At 37.7% G+C, this 24,997-nt stretch overlaps 1 protein-coding gene across 1 annotated transcript; it reads right to left on the reverse strand.

Annotated features, from left to right (window-relative positions):
- Positions 1 to 395: 395 nt before the first annotated feature.
- sypb (synaptophysin b) lies at positions 396 to 20,009 on the reverse strand. Its single transcript, XM_059523801.1, has 8 exons — positions 19,919 to 20,009; positions 17,997 to 18,062; positions 14,837 to 14,961; positions 13,914 to 14,112; positions 12,681 to 12,872; positions 9,051 to 9,189; positions 8,750 to 8,918; positions 396 to 1,558 (listed from the first exon to the last, which is right to left on the reverse strand). The coding sequence occupies exons 1-7, from the start codon at positions 19,934 to 19,936 to the stop codon at positions 8,767 to 8,769; spliced, it is 891 nt and encodes a 296-aa protein (XP_059379784.1). The 5' UTR covers positions 19,937 to 20,009; the 3' UTR covers positions 396 to 1,558; positions 8,750 to 8,766.
- Positions 20,010 to 24,997: the final 4,988 nt, after the last annotated feature.

Genomic DNA, 24,997 nt, shown 5'->3' on the forward strand with positions numbered 1-24,997 from the left:
TAAATAATGTACATTTCTACATTTTGGACTTTTATTTATGTTGCCTAGCAGCTATGGATTTTAATTTTACTGTTATAGGTGAACATATAGGTGCATATATACGTGTACATATATGTACATATAATATAGGAAAACGGCCAATTTTATATATGTCACATATATTAAAGACCTATTTCAAAACCTATATTGAAACATGTATGTTTATATAGGTTTTTTCCATGTGGGTGTTTCAACCCTAAGATAAACATTTTAATCAAAAACTAGCCAGTCAGTATTACCTCTGACCAAACAGGGAAATTACAATGGCTCTACGTGAAAGTGTTCTTTAAAACTGTAAGACATTCGAAATCATAAATACCTGCTTTCAATAAAAAACAAACACACTGGAGCATTAATGTCATCACTCATCATTCTCTAACATTATTTTATTTTGCATTATCAGATCATATAACCAGAGAGAGAAAGAAAGCTATGGACCTGCATGTACAGGCAGAGAGACAGAGGCAGCATTAAAATATCCACTTCAATCTGAACAAAAAGCCAAAACACATGGAAATGAATCTTCAGAAAGAATATCATTGGTTCACATTCACACTCATGTCTGAATAAGAGCATCAGTGGAGTTTCACAGCACTAGAAAAACCAAACATCAAGTACTGAAGCACCCATGACGATATATTGTACAAGTCGTTTTATAGCATCAACAATACCTTTGTGCTTTAGATTATAAAGGTTTGGAAAATTTACCAAAACATAAAAGGAAATAAAGCTCATGCATGTACATCTGTACTTCCTGTTTCACTCTGTTCTTTAGTTTCTCTCCCTACCATTTTTATCTAAGACTACTGACTTTTGTTAACACTTTTAGTAATGATCGACACATAACTGCTATACTATTTTATCGTTGTGCTCTCATGAACCTTAAAAGAAAGTTTCACACAAATAAAAAAAGAAAAACACACATTAAATAGGAGGTTTAAGGTCAGTACTGTGGGTTGAATGATGAAGGAGGTGTAGTGGTAATACAGGGAAAACACCACTACAATAAATAAAAACAACAAAAATGTGGAGACTACAAGTAAACACACACACACACGCAAAAGCGACAGTTAAATTCACAATACAGCATATCTATTTAAATATAATTCATATTTACATCACAGAGACAAACACATTTAGTATAATATTACTATAATTCATTAAATCCCCATATGTAGCATATATATATATATATATATATATATATATCATAGGTTTCATTGATCTTTTTGGTAGCATATTCAAGTTTTTCCTCATCATAATAGGACAGATGATCTCCCGCTGGATTCGATGTGATAGACAGTAGGTTGAAACCAGGCTCCTCACTTCCTCCTGGGTCCAAAGCGTTTTCGCCTGGCTATGATTTAGTAACAACCCTGCTAACATTTCTTAAATGTGCTTTAGCCCTCACCCACCCCTTCCCTTTAAACCCACTGATCATAAAGAAAGACTGAAGAGAGAGGAAACACTGCTAGTATTTTCATGCTGGCTGATCACATGACTGTCCTCTTGCTGTGATCTATAAAGAAGACACACATTTAACAACGTTTACAATTTTTATCTATGAAAATGTGTAAAAAAAAATATACAAACATGTAAAATGCATTTTAAAAACCATATGGCTATGTACATGGCATATATATATATATATATATATATATATATATATATATATATATATATATATATATATATATATATATATATATTTTTTTTTTTTTTTTTAAGTATGCAACATGTGTATCGTGCGCAATGTAAGTTCAGCCAAAGTCCCTTTAAGAAAAGTCATGTCACTTGGCGGCCATCTTTGAAACACCTCTTGGGTATACAAGTGCAGCTCCTATCTCTCTGAATGGGGAAACATCAAATTCTCCAAAACGCCAAGCTTCAGATTAAATTTCATATTTGAAATCACCGAAGAAATATTACAACAGTGGTTTCATAAATGTTGTTTCTTATGCTCCACTAGTGTTAAAAAGTCCTAAGCATACGTCTCCGAATGCTAACTGTGTCTATAGCAACCAGGCAGTTGCAGTGATATGCTGACTTTACCAATTAGTGATTGGCTCATTTACTCAGAAGGCGGGGCTTGTTCGAGCAGCCATAATGAGCTTTGCATTTTCCCCAATTCAAACCTATGTGAGTGACATTTCTTGGGTATTCTACTGTATAGTCTTTGGTCACCATACTGGACATTCGATTAGAAGCCAAATATACAACATCAAAACAACAACAAAGTTTTATTCTAAGAGTCAGAGAAAATGATCAAAACTAAATTTTAAGATTTTTGATGCAAAAAACCTAATCTGACATTTTAAATGTTGTGTGAAGCCCTTCTCATGTGAAGACCAACAAATATAAGACCATCGACTCTACCTCCAAAGCCCCTTTCACACTGCGATTCCGGCAAATACACGGGTAAAGTGTTCCGGCAATTGTTCCCGGGTCACTAGATTTTGCACTTTCACACTGCCAGAGATTACCCGGGATATGTGCGTGCTTTTACACACAACCCGTAAAGGTCCTGTAATGACACGTGACATCAGGGTGTGACGTGTAATGTACGAGTCGAGAACGTTAGGCACGTTATACTTTCACTAAAGCTAGCGAACGATCTCAGCATCAGCGCGGAAAGTGAGGAACTAACTGATCTCTGCTTCATTACAGTTTGCACATATTTTTTTGTTGCAAACATTGATCTTTCTTCAAAACAGCTGGTAAAAGAGTCGCGCGATAACGTGCGTCATCACATCGACGCGGCATTAGATCTGGCTTTTGTTCACACAGCGCTCGTCCCGGGTTGAACCCGGCAATGTTACTAGGTCCCCGACTCGGGTTCAATGCCAGAATCAATCCCGGGACGTGTTTGATTTCACACAGAAGGCGACCCGGAAATGTTCCGGCAATTTGCCGGGTCCAACGTGCAGTGTGAAAGGGGCTCAAGACTCCACCGAGCAAGGACACCGACAAGGCACTGGAGTATTGCTTTTCTCCCATTTCATTACTTTTTGTACAGCTTGTTCTCATCTACTTGTTTTAGTAATTGTACTCACTATGTGCTTTCGAATCAACTATTACTACTAATACTCGTAAATCACGCTCTGTAATTTGGAGGCAGCGCAAAAATAATATGTGTATTTTCTCTATGTCCTCTACTGCTTTATTCTATATTCCAATTGGGCTTATGAACTGCCAGTCTGCTGTGAACATAGCTTTCTTTATAGCTACTCATTCAAGTCTCATGGTCTTAACTGATACTTGGAATAAACCTGAGGACACTGCCACTGCTGAAGCCTTCTCCACTAATTTGACTTTTTCCCACATCCCTCGCCCGATTGGGAGAGGTGAAAGCACTGGTCTACTAATCTCAAATGAATGGAAATTTGAAAATTCCTTTACAATCTCTTACTGGCAACAGTTCATTTGAATCACACACAATTAATATTGCCCACTAGGGCTGTGCGATATGGGGAAAATATCTAATTGCGATTTTTTTAGACAGATATTGCGATTGCGATTTGATTTGCGATTTTAAATTTGCCAAGTCAAGCTTCAGCTCAATATTGTCAATAATGTGCAGCACAGTATGAGTATCATTACCCTGCTGAAAAACAAAAACAGAAAAAAAAAAAAAAAAAAAAAAAAAAAAACAGAAATTCTTAGTTTCCATGAAACCATTACAAAATTCCTTTTTTGTTTTTGGCATAATTCCAATAGGAATTGCTGTTGTTCAATCCAGTACAACTCCCATTATAACCCTGAAATCCTTTCAATTTTCAATTGGCGTTTTGGGAGGGGTTCTATATTTATATATATTTATTTATTTTTTCAGCAGACAAAATTATAATGGTATGACTAATTGTATAGAATTAACTTAGATACTGGATTTCACTGGAAATATTAATTTTTTATATAAATAAAGAACTGTAATTCTTTAGTCAATTATTAAAAGTATTACATGTTGCCCTGTATTTGGGATTTTAAGAACAAGTGGAAAATGTGCTGAATGTTTCATTTCATTCAAGTGAAATAAGCAAGCAGTTAGACTAAATTTACATTGGTTTTATAATGCGGAGCCAGGCGCGAGTCGACGCAGGTTGCGCACGTGCGTCAAGTCTCATCCGTACTGCCAGATGCGCTCGTGGAGATTTGCGGTGCAGTGCGCGCGCGAATATAACTGAGCGTTACGAAACAGGCTGCATGAGTGCGGTAAATGTGAACGACTCGTCTGTGACACGGGATTCGCGCCGCGCGGGGAAGAGAGGAGCGAATATGAGAAGAGAAAGAGTTGGAGTTGGATGTGCTACTCTCAAACTTCCCTGAGGACATTACTACTCGGTGACTTCAACCAACAAAAAGTGGCTTTATCACTCTGCTTGCCTCATTTTACCATAAGCAAGTGTCTACTATGGCTACTCACCAATCAGGTAACCAATTGGACCTTATCTACGCACTCTACTGCTCCACTGACAACACGTGAGTTACTCCGTTGAACACCTCAGACCACATCCTCATCACTTTTAACCTCAAACTGGCTCCTGACACAACACACACTCCTCCGCAGGTCACAATTCAGCGTAACCTATGCTCACTCTTTCCATCTCGCCCTATCCTTTATGGTGTCATTTTCACTTACTCTGCACTTCTCAGTGTTTAGCACTGGACACTAACACACTTTGCTCCACTCTAACATCTTACTTAGACAACTTTTGCCCCCTTTCATCCAGACCAGCATGCACCACCGCCTTTGGCCCCTGGCTGTCCTATGTTGTCTGTGAACTGTGTTCTAGGCTCAGGGCTGCAGAGAGGAAGTGGTGCAAATCAAAAAACTCTACTGACCTTAGTTTGTTTCAGTCATCCCTTTTTTCCTTCTCTGCAAATGTCTTCACTGCCAAAACAACATTCTACCACAACAAATTTAACAATTGCTCTGACTCTCGCACACTTTTCTCTTCTCTCTCCTCCTCCTTTCCATTCTTGGAGGCAGATGTTTCCAAACATATCCTTTTCAATCATCCTACTACCTGTCCATTTGATCCTATCCCCACTCACCTCCTTGAGACCATTCCTTTTTCAGTTATACCTGTGCTCAGTCAAATGATCAACACCTCTCCCAACATTGGTACATTTCCCACAGCATTTAAGTAGGCTTGAGTAACTCTACTGCTTAAGAAACCATCTCTAAATCCAGCACTTTTAGAAAACTACAGACCATTGCCCCGTTTCCACCGCAGGAACTTTACCCAGGAACTAGGGACTTTGGCCTGGTACTCGGTGTGTTTCCACCGCAGGAACCAGGAACTAAATAAAGTTCCGGGTAAAAAAAAGCCCCTCAGAAAGTCCCTGCTGGCGAGGTGGTACTTTTTCAAAGTTCCTGAACTTTCGGGGGCGGGACTTGGGTGCTAAACATCCTGATTGGTTGAGTTCACGCAGCATTGGTTGAGTTCAACCACCATTTATTCGGATCAACATTTTCAAAATATTAATGTTATTGTGTTATGAAATGTAATATTAAAAGTATTTCAGGCGAAAATGTAGTTGTTTAAAACTCAAATCTGTGGTTTATTTATAAAGACAGCGCCTATTTAAAAATGTGTTTCGCCGATCTCAGAGACGGTGAACTCCACGCGATCAGCGGGAGCTCAGTGATCATGTATCCGCCGAGATGCAGTCTCTCCTCGGCTAGACCTTCTGATGTGTGCCGCTGGCTCTGATGTCTCTTTAGTGGTTAAACATAAAATGTAATTCAGCTGCGGGGTAAATCTAACAGGTTTTCTTTGGTCTGTATTCAATTTATCTATATGTTAAAATGAAAATAAAAAAGGCAAATCTATATAATATTTTGTTTCATTGTAATGGCTGTATATCCCTGAACTAAGTACATTTATGCAGCTGTTATTATGTTTAAATGAAAACGAAAGGAGGCAGTGGTATTTGATATCCTATTTCGTTTTATTGTAAATATACTGAGAGGAAAATTGCAGTAGCCAAAGCAAGTTGAGTTCACGCAGCATTGATTGAGTTCAACCACCATTTATTCGGATCATGTTCAAAATATTACTGTTTTATTGTGTCATGAAATGTAATTTTAAAAGTATCTCAGGCGAAAATGTAGTTGTTTAAAACTCAAATCTGTGGTTTATTTATAAAGACAGCACCTATTTAAAAATGTGTTTCGCCGATCCCGGAGACGGTGAGCTCGACGCGATCAGTGGGAGCTCAGTGATCATCTATCCGCCGAGATGCAGTCTCTCCTCGGCTAGACCGTCTGATGTGTGCCGCTGGCTCTGATGTCTCTTTAGTGGTTAAACATAAAATATAATTCGTTTTGGGTAAATCTAACAGGTTATCTTTGGTCTGTATTCAATTTATCTATATGTTAAAATGAAAATAAAAAAGGCAAATCTATATAATATTTTGTTTCATTGTTATGGCTGTATACACATATCCCTGAACTAAGTACATTTCTGCAGCTGTTATTATGCTTAAATGAAAACGAAAGGAGGCAGTGGTATTTGATATCCTATTTCGTTTCATTGTAAATATACAGAGAGGAAAATAGTACCCATGGTCAGCTGACTGAAGTTATCAAGTATATGCTGCTGTTTGCAGATTTACTGGACTTGCGTCGGCGCGGACATCACACTCCCGAGTCGAATGCACAAAGTCCGCACTACCGAGAATGCACGTCCAAAATCAGCATACTTTGTATTGAGAAACGCGCGCAGACCTACGTCACCAGTCTATTTGCCTAATCTTCACTGTACTTTACACCGCGGTGGAAACGCAGAAAGCAACAGGTCTGGGGGGAAAAAAGTTCCTGGTACAAATGTTTCGGGTAATTTCGGTGGAAACGCGGCACATTATCCCTTCTTCCATTCATTGCAAAGACACTTGAGCGGGTTGTGTTCAACCAACTCTCTATATTTCTTGCACAGAACAACCTCCTGGACAACAACCAGTTTGGCTTTAAAAGTGGCCACTCAACTTCTTGCTACTGGGGTTCCTCAGCGCTCAGTGCTTGGACCACTTAACTTCTTCATTTACATCTCATCATTAGGATCTGTCATTCAGAAACATGGCTTTTTCTATCACTCCTATGCTGGTAACACTAACTCTAATTCTCATTCCAACCAGATGATCCGACGGTAGCTGTTCGCATTGCAACCTGTCTAACAGAAATTGTGGGCTAGATGAATGACCAATACCCATCACCAACTCAGCGTTCCTAAGACAGAACTGCTCATGGTCTCATCCAACACAGAACTTCATCACAACTTCTATATACAGCTAGGTTCATCAACCACAACTCCTTCCAGGACAGCCAGGAACCTTGGGAGTTGTGTTCGATGATCAGTTGAGCTTCACAGACCCTATTGCTACAACGCCCCAGTCCTGCAGATCTGCCTTATACAACATTAGGAAGATTAGACCCTTACTATCAAAGTTGGCCACACAACTCCTTGTCCAAGCTCTTGCTCTCTCCAGACTGGACTATTGTAATGCAATGCTCTTGGTGGGCCTTCCGGCATGTACTATCAGACCTCTGCAACTGATCCAGAAGGCAGCAGTGAGAGTTGTCTTCAATGAGCCAAAAAAAAAAGCCTACATCCACGGCTCTCTTCATCAGTTTGCACTGGCTGCCAATAGCCGCTGAGATCAAATTCAGGATACTGATGTTTGCCTACAAGGCAACTACTGACTCTTCTCCAATATACCTAAATTTACTAGTTTAGACATATGCGCCCTCCAGAATCTTGCATTCTGTAAGTAAACGCCTCATGGTGTCATCCCAAAGATGCACAAAATCGCTCTCACAGACCTTTCCCTGGACTGTTCCCAGCTGGTGGAACGACTTGCCTTTGAGTCTTTAGCCATTTTCAAAAAAACATCTAAAGACACATCTTTTTCGTCAGCACCCAACCAATTAATGCTATAATTAATAATATTTAATGATAATACTATAATTAATACTATTCTATTCTAATCTGTTTTTTTTCTAATTGATATATAAAGAAAATCTTTCTGTGCTAGACTAACTGAGACTTGGCAAATCACTTGTATACTGTTGCTCTCTGAGTGGTCTTATAGCTTCTGTTGTTCTCCTCAATTGTAAGTCACTTTGGATGAAATCATCTGCTTAATGATTAAATGCAAATGTATAAATGGACACAAATCACAAATATAAACATCGTCATTCAAAACTTATTGATCAGTAAATTGTATTAAAGGCAATCATATGCATTAAACTGATCAAAAGTGACAGTAAAGACTTTTATGACGTTACAAAATATATCTATTTCAAATAAACACAGTTCTTTTGAACATTTTGTTCATTAAAAAATCCTGAGGAAGTGTAACATAATTTCAACATAAATATAAAGCAGCACAAGTGTTTTCAACAGTGGTAATAATCATAAATATTTCAGAATGATTTCTGAAGGATCCTGTGTCACTGAAGGCTGGAGTAATGATGCTGAAAATTAATGATAGCTTTTCATTTTTCAAAAACATTTAAAAGAAAACTGACCCCAAACCTTGAATAGTAGTGTAAAATTTTAAATATTACCCCCTTTAAAAATGTTGATTTTAAACTTAAAAAACATTTATATGTCATCAGTGAACTGACCTTAACTGAAAAACTGTTTTATTATTGTCCAATTGCATTATTGGCAAACTATTTTCCCGTTTTCAGGGCTTGTTCACTCACCAGTGCAGAGCTGGAGCTCACATCTCATTGGAGAAGGAGGTGGGCTCACCCTGACCATACTGGTTGTAGCCTCCGCCTTCATATCCACCGCCCTGCTGGCTGTAGTCGGGCTGGTACCCACTCTGAGTGCTGGCGTAAGGGTCCTGGACATAACCTTCTTGTCCATAGCCTAAAAAAATACATTTAAAAGGAGAATATTGTTAAGATGTGACAGTTATAAACTAACTTAATAAGAAATGTTTATAACAGCTACAAATGAACTTGCTGACATTAACTTATGGACTGTGACTGTAATGCCCACCTTGGCCTACGGAGTCTGGAGCTGGCTGCTTCTGTCCTGAGGGCATGTAAGTGCCGGCAAAGGCTGCAAGCCAGCCGGTTTCCTTTAAGACAAACCACAGGTTTCCTGCCCACAGCACCATATTACAGAAGCCAAACGCCTGCGGGAATCACAGAAATCAGCCAAATGGTTATTTATACATCTACAGCCTGTTTCACTTGGTAAAACTAAACATGTGACTAACCAAGTGAGGTTCACACTGATTTGATCACTGGATGTGATTTAAACTATTTTTAGTTCAAGTAAAATTTGCTGTAGTTGTACTGGTAGTCTGTATAACTGGCCATAACTTTTTAAAGTCTGATCACAAATAAGATTTATTGCAGGAAAAAAAAAGAGAAAAATCTATGTTTACTCCAAATTGGTTTCCTTGCCATTACAAATTAACATTGTGGATGGACAAAACATAGCTAGCTTGCATTTCAACATATAATCAACAGATTAATCAATGTCATGGATAAAGATTGTAAATTTACTTTAACCTAAACTTACTTTATTTAATTTAGTTGCCAAGGCAGCTTTTCTAATGTGTTTAGGTTTTAAAAGGTATTTCATTATTTATAATATAGTTTTTCAATTTGTATAATATCTTTCAGCTAAATTTCTATTAACTTTAACATTTTTTATTGTTTTAGTTAACAATAAAAAACTCTGTTCACTGTTGATTTTGGCAAATCGAATCAACATTTCAACGTCTTTTTATCATGACTGAATTAAAAAATCCATCATTGATTTATACAGGTTAAGTTTTTTTTCTCCTTTAGAACCATTTAGCATGAAATGTTAAATTAAACAACATCTTACATTTAACCACATTTCTACATTGAAGTTCATTAACATTCTGCCTGGGTTTGTACAGTGTCAGGCAAAAGTTTGGGAACCCCTTGGAGAATCTGAGAAAATGGGAATCATTTGAACAAAATAAGAGAGATAATACAACATGTATGTTATTTTTTATTTAGTACTGTCCTGAGTAAGATATTGTACATAAAATATGTTTACATATAGTCCACAAGACAAAGCAATAGCTGAAATTATTAAAATAACCCTCTTCAAAAGTTTGGGAACCCTTGGTTCTTAATACTGTGTGCTGTTACCTGGATGATCCACGACTGCTTGTTTTTTCTTTTTTTTTGGTGATAGTTGTTTATGAGTCCCTTGTTATACAACTCAAACACAACTATTAAAAAAGGTTCAAACGTTCACTGATGCTCCAGAAGGAAACAAGATGCATTAAGAGCTGGGGGGTGAAAACTTTTTGAATTTGAAAATCAATTCAATTGTACTTAATTTGTCTTCTTGGAAACATGCAAGTATTATCTGTTGCTTCTGAAGGGCAGAACTTAATGGGAAAAAATTATATTTCAACAAAATAAGAAAAAAATGGCCATCTTCATCCTGTTCAAAAAGTTTTCACACCCGGCTCTCAATGCCTCTTGTTTCCTTCTGGAGCATCAGTGAATGTTGGAACCTTTTTTAATAGTTGTGTTTGAGTGCCTTAATTGTCCTCGGTTTGAAAAGATTTATCTCAAAATCATACAGTCACTGCTGGAAAGGGTTCAGATTTGCAAAAGATGCTGGAAAACTGAAGAATCTGCAGGATCTGAAGGATTTTTCTGAAGAACAGTTCTCAGTTTAACGGTTCAGAACAAACAAGGAACTCATGCACAACCATTTTTTTTTTGTCTTTTGGACTACATGTAAATATATTTTATAAATAAAAAAAATAACATTTATTTAGTATGATCTCTTATTTTAAGGGGTTCCTAAACATTCCAATAAAACTGTATATAGCATGGCATAATGTAGCATAAAGCTTATCAGAGCAAGACAACGTTATCATCAAGAGTCACATCATCTCGTCACTCCTCATTTACATAATGCTGAACCGGTCTCAATTGTCCATGTGTCATCGTGACATTCCAGAAACACATTTAATATACAGTACAGACCAAAAGTTTGGACACCTCATTCAAAGAGTTTTCATGACTATGAAAATTGTAGATTCACACTGAAGGCATCAAAACTATGAATTAACACATGTGGAATTATATACATAAAAAAAGTGTGAAACAACTGAAAATATGTCATATTCTAGGTTCTTCAAAGTAGCCACCTTTTGCTTTGATTACTGCTTTGCACACTCTTGGCATTCTCTTGATGAGCTTCAAGAGGTAGTCACCTGAAATGGTCTTCCAACAGTCTTGAAGGAGTTCCCCGAGAGATGCTTAGCACTTGTTGGCCCTTTTGCCTTCTGTCTGCGGTCCAGCTCACCCCTAAACCATCTGGATTGGGTTCAGGTCCGGTGACTGTGGAGGCAGGTCATCTGGCGCAGCACCCCATCACTCTCCTTCTTGCTCAAATAGCCCTTACACAGCCTGGAGGTGTGTTTGGGGTCATTGTCCTGTTGAAATATAAATGATTGTCCAACTAAACGCAAACCGGAAGGAATAGCATGCCGCTGCAAGATGCTGTGGGAGCCATGCTGGTTCAGTATGCCTTCAATTTTGAATAAATCCCCTACAGTGTCACCAGCAAAGCACCCCCACACCATCACACCTCCTCCTCCATGCTTCACAGTGAGAACCAGGCATGTAGAGTCCATCCGTTCTTCTTTTCTGCGCTCACAAAGACACGGTGGTTGGAACCAAAGATCTCAAATTTGGACTCATCAGACCAAAGCACAAATTTCCACTTGTCTAATGTCCATTCCTTGTGTTCTTTAGCCTAAACAGGTCTCTTCTGCTTGTTGCCTTTCTTTAGCAGTGGTTTCCTAGCAGATATTCTACCATGAAGGCCTGATTCACACGGTCTCCTCTTAACAGTTGTTCTAGAGATGTGTCTGCTGCTAGAACTCCGTGTGCCATTGACCTGGACTCTAATCTGAGCTGCTGTTAACCTGCGATTTCTGAGGCTGGTGACTCGGATGAACTTATCCTCCGCAGCAGAGGTGACTCTTGGTCTTCCTTTCCTGGGGCGGTCCGAATGTGATCCAGTTTCTTTGTAGCGCTTGATGGTTTTTGTGACTGCACTTGGGGACACTTTCAAAGTTTTCCCAATTTTTCGGAATGACTGACCTTCATTTCTTAAAGTAATGATGGCCACTCGTTTTCCTGTACTTAGCTGCTTTTTTCTTGCCATAATACAAATTCTAACAGTCTATTCAGTAGGACTATCAGCTGTGTATCCACCTGACTTCTGCACAACACAACTGATGGTCCCAACCCCATTTATAAGGCAAGAAATCACACTTATTAAACCTGACAGGGCACACCTGTGAAGTGAAGACCATTTCAGGTGACTACCTCTTGAAGCTCATCAAGAGAATGCCAAGAGTGTGCAAAGCAGTAATCAAAGCAAAAGGTGGCTACTTTGAAGAACCTAGAATATGACATATTTTCAGTTGTTTCACAATTTTTTGTTATGTATATAATTCCACATGTGTTAATTCATAGTTTTGATGCCTTCAGTGTGAATCTACAATTTTCATAGTCATGAAAATAAAGAAAACTCTTTGAATGAGAAGGTGTGTCCAAACTTTTGGTCTGTACTGTATGTGCATCATGAGAGTGTTAAAGTGTCTGGACCCACCACAGATGTGTTCAGGCCGGACACCACGGGCTCGTGGATTTCTTTGCAGCGGTTTTCCTCGTGGTCACATGCAGGGATGAGGTCGATGATCTCATCAGGGTCAGTGGCACTCTTCACATCTGAGAGACCTTTGGCCCACGCCGCTGAACTCACCAACCACATAAAGGTAAAAATAGCTGTCACCACAAAATCCTGTAAAACGTCAAAACACAGTTACTGTATACTTCAGATTGTGTAATTGACAGAGTATAGGAATACACATCATCACTGCATTTGAATTGGTTACATAAGATTAAAATAATTAAATAAAAATAATTATGCTTTCACTGCCATCATGTTGTACTGTGACATTTTCTCCTTTAAAAATAATCTTTCTGACATAATTTGTAAAGAGAAAGACATCATTTTTTTACCGCAAGGCTCAAACAGTTTCACAGTTTCAGTATGTCATCAAGATCATTAGCTCTCAGTAGTTTTCCATGATAAATATGGGTTAAAGTCATAGTGATCACTCTATTACAGGAGAAATATTATGGTAGGCACAAACGTAAGAATACTGACTGTAAATAATGAGGTAGGTTCAATGCCATATGTTAGTTAAGGCCTGATCTAGCACTGATCTTCAGTCTCATAACATTATATTTCAAGTTTAACAGTGTTGACAAAACATCCAAGATGTAGATGAGTTTGTGTCTTCATCAGATTTGAGGAGCAGTGGATCCTCTGCAGTGAATGGGTGCCGTCAAAATGGGGTGAGTCCAAACAGCTGGTAAAAAACTGTTTTTGTAAGAAACAAATCCATTAAGATGTTTTAATCCATGGACTAATTTTAACTTAATGATGGATTTGATTCTTACAAACATGCAGCTTTTCACTTCAGAAGTCATTAACTGATGGACTGCTGTATGGATTACTTGTGGATTATTGTGATGTTTTATCAGCTGTTTGGACTCTCATTCTGATGGCACCAATTCACTGCAGATGATCCACTTTTGAGCAAGTGATGTAATGCTACATTTCTCCAAATCTGATGAAGAAACAAACTCATCTACATCTCGAATAGCCCGAGAATGAGTACATTTTCAGCAAATTTTCATTTTTGGGTGAACTATTCCTTACATGGACCTGAGCTAACATGAACTTACAATTAACTAATAATTAACCAATGAATGAATAACATAAAGAAAGATTCATAACAACTGTGCTTCACAGGAAGGAGACTGCAAGACTCACAGCCTGAGCTCCTCTGTTTCCCTCACGGTATTTCTCCAGGAGGAAGATGTACACAGAAATGGCTGCCATTGAATAAAGGAAGGAAAAGACACCAATGGTGACAAAGAACTCAGCAGAGGAAGAGTTGTCTCCCACCAGAAACAGGCGTTCAGGCTCCATCCCTTTACACGTAGGAGCATCAAACCATACCTGGTGCAGTCTGTGGAGAAAGACTTTTGGTTAATGTCTGTCAGAAGTTGTATATGCTTGACCAGAGAATGAGAGTGTGAGTGCATGTTAATTCAGACCATTTAAACTCTTTTTAAGCAGTGGTGCCTGCAGCTGTACAGCTGTGTGTACCATGAATGCTCGGCTGGTATTTCTGCAGTTATTATGTGTATGTCAGGTGTACCGTTGCTGTAACTGATAGTTTGGTCGGAAGTGTTAAATAGCCTGCATTTACACTGGCACAAAAAAAACAGGTTTTTGGCTCACATCTGACACATTGGAATAGCACAAAACACAAAAAAACTGCATGAGGTCCCATTTTTTTCACATCGATCTGAGCCACTTACAAATGTGTTTTATAAATCAGATACATATCCAATATCTGGACATCCGAGCTTTGTCTAAACACACATATCTGATTCCCGCAGAACTCCCAATGCAAGGGCGACACGTTACGAATTAAGAATTAAAATATTTTTCTCTCTCTCTTCTCTCACGAATTCATTCAAATAATATCATCTTCTTGGCAATACTTTATTTCACAAAAGAATTCCACTTCTAACATGCTGAAGATACTCTTAAAAAACGTAAAGAGTTGAATTGACTTTTTTAGTGTTGTTTTTGCAAAAATAATTTTTTTTTTATTGCTTATATAATCTAAAAACATGCATCCGGATCTGGATCTGATTGGACAGGAATGGCAGTGGGACACTGACCTGAACGGGTAGCCAAACTCAATCTCAATGTTCAGGTCACTCTCTGAGCGGTTCTTACACTCCACGCTCACACGTAACTCTCCAGAGTAACCGCCACAGGTGGAGAACGCAAAGATGGCAAAGAACTGAGGAGGAGAAACAGAGTCAGTTACACTGAATACAACTACTGTAGCATGAAACGGCTGTCCCAAAATGCTCATGTAAAATAGATTATTTCACTGTGTTTGTACAAGCAACATACAGTATAAATCAATGTAATATTATAGTTCAAGTTTCATCAATAGGCAATTTTCGGAAGGGCTTTTTTTCTTGTTAATATATAATGATCAGTCACACTGCATTATGGCTCATATTTCAAAAAATCCAAAAAATGAAAAGATAACAAATTCTATATATATGAAAAATATTTTGATCAATGTTGAAACAGTTAAGCTCCTTCATATTTTTGTGTAAATTGTCAATATTTTCTGGATTCTCTGATGAAGAGAAAGTACAAAAGAACAGCATTTCTCTGAAATGGAAATCTTTTGTAACATTTTAAAAGTCTTCGCTGTCACTTTATAACAATTTTAATGTATCTTTAACTATCTTACTGACTCCAATTTTGAATATTTAAAGATATATTTAATAAAAATATGGTTTCAGACATTTCACTTGTAAAATATCAATTAAATATATAATGAAAGAGAAAGGAGTTATATTTAAAAATATATAAAATAGAGAGTAAATACAGAGAAGAGTCAATTATAGAGTGATTTTATGAGATGAGTGTCCATCTGTCGTATCACACCCTTTCCTCTGTCACCCAATCAGACGCTCTGCTGACACACACATACTAATGCAACGTGTTGCACCTGTTGTCATGGATAATTAAGCAAATTAGATGTGACAAACATGAGGCGTTCAAAAATTGTCACAATAACGTTAGTGAATGGATTGGAATTAAAACAGTAATTACAGAACATCTAGTATTAGCAAATGTACTAAAGTCACAATGGTGCAGGCACGTGCTCTCTCTCTATCTCTCGCACACACACACACACACACAGAGATTAGTAGGTTGGAGTATTTTTACCACACCCTCCCTTCACTGCAGGAAGATCCGATTGAATAGAAAATCCTGCTATTAATCTTACCGAGGTGCTTCGCCATCTGTCACTACACACGCTGTCCCGATCTACTATATGTCACTCTGCACACACATTTACACACAAACACACACATAAGATGTTCCCAAACCTGGTGAGCTGCCTCACGGCCTACACAGACAGCATCCAAACAATCACGGAAGAAATGACTGATCTGGATCAGTCTGTCTACATAGACAGTGACTCTACACGACACAAGCAGCACTTGTCACGATCAAATCAAAATTCACAATTCTTTTAATCTTATGGAATTCATTATACATGGTTTATCCATGCATATCATTATTTAGTTTTATTTTTATGCATGTGCCCTCCACATCTTTTCTCTTCTCTGATGGTGTGTTCAGTGGTATGCAGCAACCCGTCAATCCCGTGAGATCGCAGCAATAGAGTTCACTAGTGCCTTCCCACTTTTTCAGCAGAGCTGGTTCTGGAAGTATTTTTTCTGTTCATTATTCCCATAGGGACATAAAAAGTATTTGTTAAACCATTATATATACATACACAAAAAATTAGAGCATAAGAAGACTGACTCATCTGTGGTTCTTCGTGGCAGTAGGCGGAGCTAAAGGGAATTTTGGTGCGCTTTGCTGCAACTTCCTGATTGGTGGAATTTTCTGCACATCATCATGGGTAATGTTGTATTTCACCATGAATTTTGGTATTAAACATGATTACTTAAAAAAAAATAAGCTGAAAAATGTGGTCTGACAGCTACATACGCAAATACCATCGATTAACAACCTCACAGTAGGTCTTGTCTGTAAAGGTTTATAAGCTCAGGAACCCGACTGTTGTGCTCTATAGCAATTGATCCAACCGTCCAATCAGTTTTGTGATGGACCAAATTAAATTCATACAGGTTTGGAACAGCGTGAAGGTGAGTTAATGATGATAACATCTGGGTAAACTATCCATCTGAAGTACACAAAATGGCTGTAGTACATTTCAAGGCTGAAGTTTGGTCACATGCTGGCTGGTAAGTAAACAAGTCCATTTTTAATTACATTATAGACATTTTATTATATATCAGTAATTATTATTTACAGTGATTGCATAACTTCTGTGCAACTTCTGACTCTCTGTACACACATAGTCCCTGTGGGCAGATGCACCAGATGTAAATGGACACAACACTTCATTATCCTGGGCTGTCGGAAGTGTCTCAGGAAATGAAACGGGTTATTACTTGCACTGAGTGATTATATTCATTAGAAGGCAACAGGACCGACAAGAAAACAAGATACAGTATATCACACAGTCATTTTGCATTAATAAAGGAGCAAGGGCTACTACTTTATTTGAAGTATATATTGAAAAAAAGTAAAAGAAAAAAAGGAATTTAATTTCTAAAAAAATTAAACAAAACAAGAATCGAAGCATTCAATAGGAGTTTCCGATCCAGAAGGATCTTATTTCTACTGGATATTGTGAACTCAACTTGACTTTTATTCGAATAAAACATCAACTCCCAGAGAGCGCTTTAGCAGTTTTCAGATCCCCACAGATTTTCTTTTCATTCTTTTTGATACACAGATATTTCATCCAGCTGATTCAGTTAGCAACACCTAAAGGCAAACCCACTTTACAACTTCAAGCATACACGAATACACACTTTTGAAAGCTCGCTTGCTTTCTAAAGATACTGGAGCACTTGAAATCTTACAATTGAAGAAGATTCATAAGGGACAGCCTTGATTTCTTAGACTTCGTGACTGTAAACTAGCGTCAGGTTCCTCTCCGAGTGCCGGTTACATAAGCAGCAACAACTGTTCACAGCCTCCCACACAGTCTGTGCACAATACCATGTGTGTGCTGTGTTTACTGCCAGCTAGAATTGAGAGAATCTAGATTTGCACTTCTTCTAAGAAAATACCAGTGCTTTCAGTAAAACTGCAGGTTGCAAACAAAGTTGCAAACCCAAATATCTAAAGATAAACTACAGTTTTGTTGAAGGAAATAATATGAAGGAAAGCAAAAAAAAACACCTTGCAAGCTCTGTAGTTACTCACCCATTGTAAGACTTTAATAAATCCTAATGGCTGTTTGAAGACTGTGAACTGCCCGGTGGCGACCAGCTAAAAAAGAAATACATAAATAATATCAGCAACAAAATGTACAGCTATAAAGACCACGATGAGTAAAATGACTACATAATTGAGTACACTTTAGCATACTTTTTAAAAGAGTATTTATTATGGATATAACATACCTTAAAAGAATACGCAGTACAGACTGAACTGCTGTTTTCAGACACTTAAATGCATGCTAACTCCAAGTAAATGAAAATGTACTGTAGTATACATTTCTATTTAAACTATAATAACTACACTTACAGTGGCTTTAAATAGGACTAGATATGTCATTTCAAAATCATTTCTATCGTCTCTGAAATATGCTTAAAGTGTAGTGCTGAATGTACTGACAAGCATTTATGGTAAACTAAAATATACTATAATGTCACTTCTATTGAAACTTGTATGTCGTGTATTTAAAGATATTTCGAATTTAAAAAAATTGTAATGATGAAGTTGCAGTTTAGTACATTTAAAATATTTTACCTTTAAATGTCAATCAAATAACACGCTACAGTTAAAATTATAAACAAGTACTGTACACGTGCTTTAGTAGGTTAGTCAAGACATCACGTTTATTAAAATATAATGACTTAAAATGTACTTTAATGTCAACCTTTTTAAAAGTCAACCTTTTATTTCAGTAATATTATATTATCTGCAAATAGTTAAGTTGCATTTGGCTCCTTTCACTCGATACACTGTAACAAGCTGACCGACCCTGGTGACGTCAGAGCGCTCGCGAGAGGAGAGGGAGACTTTGCAAGCATTAGAATTAGTCAAAGCTGCTTATCTCAACGTTTCCTTTATGAAAGTGCAACTGGCGAGCACATACAGGCCAAAGGCAGATATATTTGACTCGCACAGCGGGCGCAAGGCCAGAGAGCGCGCGACCGAATGCGGCACGCTGCACGCTGCAGACTGTGATGCTGCGACGGCGTCTCGATGTTATCTCTCATCTTGCTCTTTAATGCCTTGTGCAAACGATATGCCATCTGCTGTAACCCAGTGGGTAATATCCCTGATCTGTTACGATGAAATAATAACTGACGAACGCTGTCTGGATAAATAGTATTCTGATTTCCGATTCGTTTGAGCGAATCGGTTCTCTTGAACAGTTTGACTCAAAGAGCTAGTTCACCGAGTCGTTTGTGGCGTCACTCAAAAAGCAGCATTTTAAGTTTATTTTTTATTTATTTATTTTAAATATAAATTGTTTATGATTCAATCATGTCACCCGCTAAAAGTTCTCCCGTACACAGTCAAGTCGGTTAGGAACTGTGTAGGAATCGTTTCGATTGAATCACTGATAAGAACCGGTTCAAAAGATGATTCTTTTGCGAATTGGACGTCAGTGTAAATACAGATAAATAGCCCGCAGATGGCTGTAGTTCTCTAATGCCTCATCTCACATATGCATCATGAAAATACAGACATTGAGCTATCTGAACAGCCAGTTTGGGTTATGTGTATCATACAGCGCCCCGTTTGAAAATAGTTGCGCATTAGTTCCGTCATTCTCACTAAATACATATCATGCAGTATAAAAAATAAATACCACCGTCGCAATGCACTGCATGCATCCGCTATTTAACGGTTTCACCAGAAATATCTTGAATTGCCAACGGTTTTCTGTTGTGTTTTATTTTGTTTTATTAATTTTTTTCCCTGAAAGTCAACGAAACGTCGTATCTAGGTATTTCATTCATTTAAACTCCATTGTCCGTCCTGTTAAAATCAACGTCGGTCAGTCAAATAACAGTAGCCTGTTTGGTCTAACGTTACACGCGAATAAGTGCGAGGAGTTTGCAGTAGATTGCATAATTTACTCGGTGAATAGCTGTGATTGAAAGCCCTACCTGGTTGACAACATCCATCTCGAGCGCCTTGTCGCTGATAAGAGGATCAGACGAGTGGAGGCAGTGCGCCGCTACATCCGGGTCACCGCAGAGCCGCGCTCCAAAACACCGCTCACGATAATCTCTCGCTCCAAATCCAAATCATGCTTGTCTGGAGAAATGTGCTTCTATTTTCAGGATGAACAACCTCGAATTATAATAACATACAATAATAATATAATCATAATCATATATAAAATTATGCAAATCTTAAATTAATACATTACAATTAGTACGTTATTTCTTTTTAATGTAAGTTTCCCCCTTATTTTACTTACAGTAGCCTACATAACAATGAACAATTAAAGATATTTTCTTTTTTCTTTCAATTTAACTCTACAGTACGAAATTAAATGTCAATTTTCTGCACACATTTAGGCAGATTATGCATGATGTTGAAAAGAGAAACAGAAATACTGTTACTATTACAAATAATTTTGCATCTGCATAACATTTTTTTTTTTTTTACATTTTTGATAAGAATGGCAGATTGGAGATAGGTCTAACATTTAAATAAACTTCAGGGTCAGGCGAAGGCTTCTTAGGGATTGGTGACACAGAAGCTAGTTTCTTTACATGTCTGTTAAAGAATTTCATGAATTTCATTTTTCAGATGTAATTTCATCACAATTTCGCCATCAAGTTAGGCACATCAACCATAACTCCATCAAAAACAGCCAGAAACCTTGGAGTTATGATTGATGATCAGCTGACTTTCTCAGACCACATTGCTAAAACTGTCCGACCCTGCAGATTTGCTTTATTCAACATCAAGAAGATCAAGCCCTTTCTTTCGGAACAAGCTGCACAACTCCTTGTTCAAGCTCTTGTATTCTTGCAAGCTCTCTGATAATGTTCGGGGTTCAGACACACTCTCTCTGTTTAAATCTAGATTAAAAACACATCTCTTTCGCCAAGTATACGAATAATGTATCTTTTAAATTGTGAGTGTAGTTGCATCTGATCAAATGTGCATTTTTTATTCATTAGCTTGGGTTAAACTAATTTTACTTTGTTGGATCAGCAGCTATGCTAATGATGTCTCTATTTTGTTTCTATGTTTTGCAGTAACTAGGATTTACACAAGCTCCAGTCTGGATCCAGAACACCTGAGAAGAGATGATGCTGACCCTCAGAGGACCCCAGATGATGTTAACCTTGAATCAACAACAGAACTAACAATTATTGCTACATGTGTGACTGCATCATATAATAATTATTAATTAATAATATTGATAGTTCATCGTCCAGCTGACTACGTCTTGTATTATTGTTATTTTTTTATTTTTTTCTAAAATCCTGTCAAACGTGCACAAACTACTAGCTACTACTAAATATTGTAGAAACATAATTTTCTGTAAAGTTGCTTTGTAACGATTTGTATTGTAAAAAGCGCTATACAAATAAACTTGAATTGAATTGAATTGAATTGTTCTGTCCAGGCTGGACTATTGCAATGCCCTCTTGGCAGGTCTTACAGCCAGTTCTATCAAACCTTTACAATTGATTCAGATCGCGGCAGCAAGATACATTTTTAATGAGCCGAGAAGAATACACGTCTCACCTCTGTTTATCAATTTGCACTGGCTTCCAATAGCTGCATAAAATTCAAGGCATTGATGTTTACCTACAAAACTACCACTGGCTCTGCACCCATATACCTAAATTTGTTACTTCAGACTTATGTGCCCTCTAGAAGCTTGCATTTGTGCAAGTGAACGTCGCTTGATTGAGCCATCCCAAAGAAGCAAAGTCACTTTTACAGACTTTTAAATTAAATGTTCCCTCCTGGTGGAATGACCTCCCCAACTCAATCCGGACAGCTGAGTCTTTGGGGAAGTTGTGGCCTAATGGTTAGAGAGTCGGACTCCCAATCGAAAGGTTGTGAGTTCGAGTCCCGGGCCGGCAGGAATTGTAGGTCGGGGGAGTGCATGTACAGTTCTCTCTCCACCTTCAATACCATGACTTAGGTGCCCTTGAGCAAGGCATCGAACCCCCAACTGCTCCCCGGGCGCCGCAGCATAAATGGCTGCCCACTGCTCTGGGTGTGTGCTCACAGTGTGTGTGTGTTCACTGCTCTGGGTGTGTGCTCACAGTGTGTGTGTGTTCACTGCTATGTGTGTGTGCATTTCGGATGGGTTAAATGCAGAGCACAAATTCTGAGTATGGGTCACCATACTTGGCTGAATGTCATTTCACTTTCACTTTAGCCATCTTCAAGAATCGGCTTAAAACCCATCTCTTCCATCTTTATTTGACCCTCTAACTTTAACACTCACTATTCTAATTATATTCTTAAAACAAAAACAAAAAAACAACTAATTCTAAATCTAACTACCTTTCTAATCTTTTTGTATTATATCTATTTTCTTTTATAAAAAAGACCTCTAACACTAGCTTGCTTGTCAGAGTACAAGACTAACATGATTAAACTGGTATAGTCCTAGGTAGAGAAGAAAGAAGAGTAATGAACTGGGCCGGTTTATAATCAGAGAAGGAAGTGTCACTAGTGACTACATCACCAATAGACAAACCATAAGTCAATATCAGATCTAATGTTTGACCAAGACAGTTGCGTGGAATCTCATTGAACATGAGACGATCTGCGAAGTGACCGCAGATTACTATGGTCGGCCTTCCTTCACCAAATCCAAGAGGAGTTGTGTCATGAAAGGTAGACAGGTGAGTCCTGCAAGTCAGGCCAAACACACACTGTAGAATCCCACGGTCGCTGTACCATCCATAAACCAGCACGAAACATGCCAACCCAGAATAAGGAGGGCAGCCCGCAGCCAGAACCAACTTTATCCTCACATCATCTGCCAGAGACATTGAAAATTTGCCAGTGCAGATAACTAGGAAGATTAGAGGAATCTGGTGGCGAATAAAAGCAAAAACTCTTGAGTTCAGAGTGAGTTTCATAGGTCTCATACGGCTTGGACATAGATTGGTAGATGCCAATTTGTTGTTGACGGTGATAGAGAATAAGAGAGTGGCAGCAGAAAGACACAGGAGGCAATAAAAACAATAGAAACATAACAATTAGCACAGAGAGTAGACGGCCTGATAATAAGCATAACATTATGCATAACATTAACATTTTATAACATTATAATGCTTGAAAAATCAGCACACAGGATGATGGATGGGTTCATTCTCAGTCTCCTTTCCTAAACTGATTTAAACTTTACTGTCTCTCTCGAAAATAAATAAATAAATAAAGATTGTGAAAATAAGTTCTTGGGCATCATTCTGTCGATTTGTCTTCCAATAAAGTGCACTTGCATTGATACTTTAATCTAATTATTATATTTTTAAGTGTGATTATAAATACTTGTTGAATGTATCTTCAACATCTGAACAGAATAGAGCTTCTCAGCACCAGCCAAACATAAAAAGTAATCTGACTCAGTGATTTTCCTCTTTAGTACATGATGTTTAAAGGGATACTCCAGAATTAAATGTTGTCATTAATCACTTAACCCCATGTCGTTCCAAACTCGTAAAAGATTTGTTCGTCTTCAGAACACAATTTATGATATTTTGGATGAAAACAAAGAGGCTTGTGACTGTTCCATAGACTGCCAAGTAAATACTCTGTCAAGTATGAAAGACATCGTCAGAAAAGTCCATCTGCCATCAGTGGGTCAACCGTAACGTTACGAAGCAAAGAGAATACTTCAAGTATGTGAAGAAAACTAAAATAACGACTTTATTCAACAATTTGTCTCCTCTGTATCTCTCCACATCACCATTTTGGAGAATATGAGCTGAACGCAGGCAAAGTCCTTATTTTTGTTTTCTTGACACTGTTATTTACTTGGCAGTCAATGGGACAGTCACAAGCCTCCTGGTTTTCATCCAAAACATCTTAAATTGTGTTCTGAAGACGAATTAAGCTTTTACGGGTTTGAAACAACATGGGGGTAAGTGATTAATGATGACATTTTCATTTTGGGGTGGAGTAAGCCTTTAAGTAAATCATTATCTTACCTTTAAACAGCTCTCACTCATAGACCGGATCACTGGTTTAGTACTAGCACCATTATCTAGTATGCATGTATAGAAGTTATCAGGAAATCCAGTGAATTCAACTGTGATGATCTCTCCTTTTGGATGGTGCAGTGAGCCGATCAGTATTTCTCCAGAAGAATTTCTCCAGATGATTGTTTCACTGTACTCACATATTAAATACACAACATCAGGGTTATCTTCAGTCTTCTTTAGTTTTATCACAGGTTTGGGGACCTTCTCTGTGAAAGAAATTATGAAAAAAATTCAGACAGTTATATCTTGGTGTTTGAATACAAATAATACTAGCACCATCGTACGATCACGTTTTTTGGGACGAGTACAATGGTATTCTTGGATGTACTTCAGCACCATAGTATATATCAAAGTACTAGCTATAATACCTTAAGTATTAAAAAGTCGTAATACAAACATTATGCTTTAAAATTAATAATATTAATTAAAACAATCAACAACCACTCACCCATAACTTTCAAGTTGAATCTTTGTTCCTGCTCTTTACTGTTGATGTCAATGGTATAAAGTCCACTATGTTTGTCAGTTAAATTAGTTATAGTGATTTGTTTTAGTGAAATTGTTATAGTGAAATTACCATCTGAGCAGATCTGATTCAAACCCATGTGAAATTCATTTATAATTTTAATTTAATAATTTCCTTTTACAAACAGTCATATTTATTTTCATAAAGTACACTTTAACAACATAAAACCAACCAAATGACCCAGCCGGCACATGACCGACCTTCAACGTTGAAATATGGTTGAAATAAGGTCAGTTGTTGTTTTAACGCTGAAACAACGTTGATACAACGTTTAAAGCTGAACGGTTGAAAAACAGTCTGCCCATGACCAACTTTCAACGTTGAAATATGTTTGAAATAAGGTCAGTTGTTGTTTTAACGCTGAAACAACGTTGATACATTAGTGAATCAACGTTACGATATCAACGTTGATCCAATTTGCAAAATCGAAAGGTAATTCAACGTTGATTCAACCATGGTACCAACGT

This window comes from Carassius carassius, chromosome 34 (genome assembly GCF_963082965.1).
Source record: "Carassius carassius chromosome 34, fCarCar2.1, whole genome shotgun sequence".
Classification (NCBI taxonomy): Eukaryota; Metazoa; Chordata; class Actinopteri; order Cypriniformes; family Cyprinidae; genus Carassius; species Carassius carassius.

What these genes read in the sequence shown, in the direction of transcription:
- sypb (XM_059523801.1), bottom strand. An exon ending in GAAACAGAGGAGCTCAGGCT is followed by an intron (nt 12,873 to 13,913) that starts GTGAGTCTTGCA and finishes GACGTTTTACAG; the next exon opens with GATTTTGTGGTGACAGCTAT. An exon ending in TCCAGACTCCGTAGGCCAAG is followed by an intron (nt 8,919 to 9,050) that starts GTGGGCATTACA and finishes GTATTTTTTTAG; the next exon opens with GCTATGGACAAGAAGGTTAT.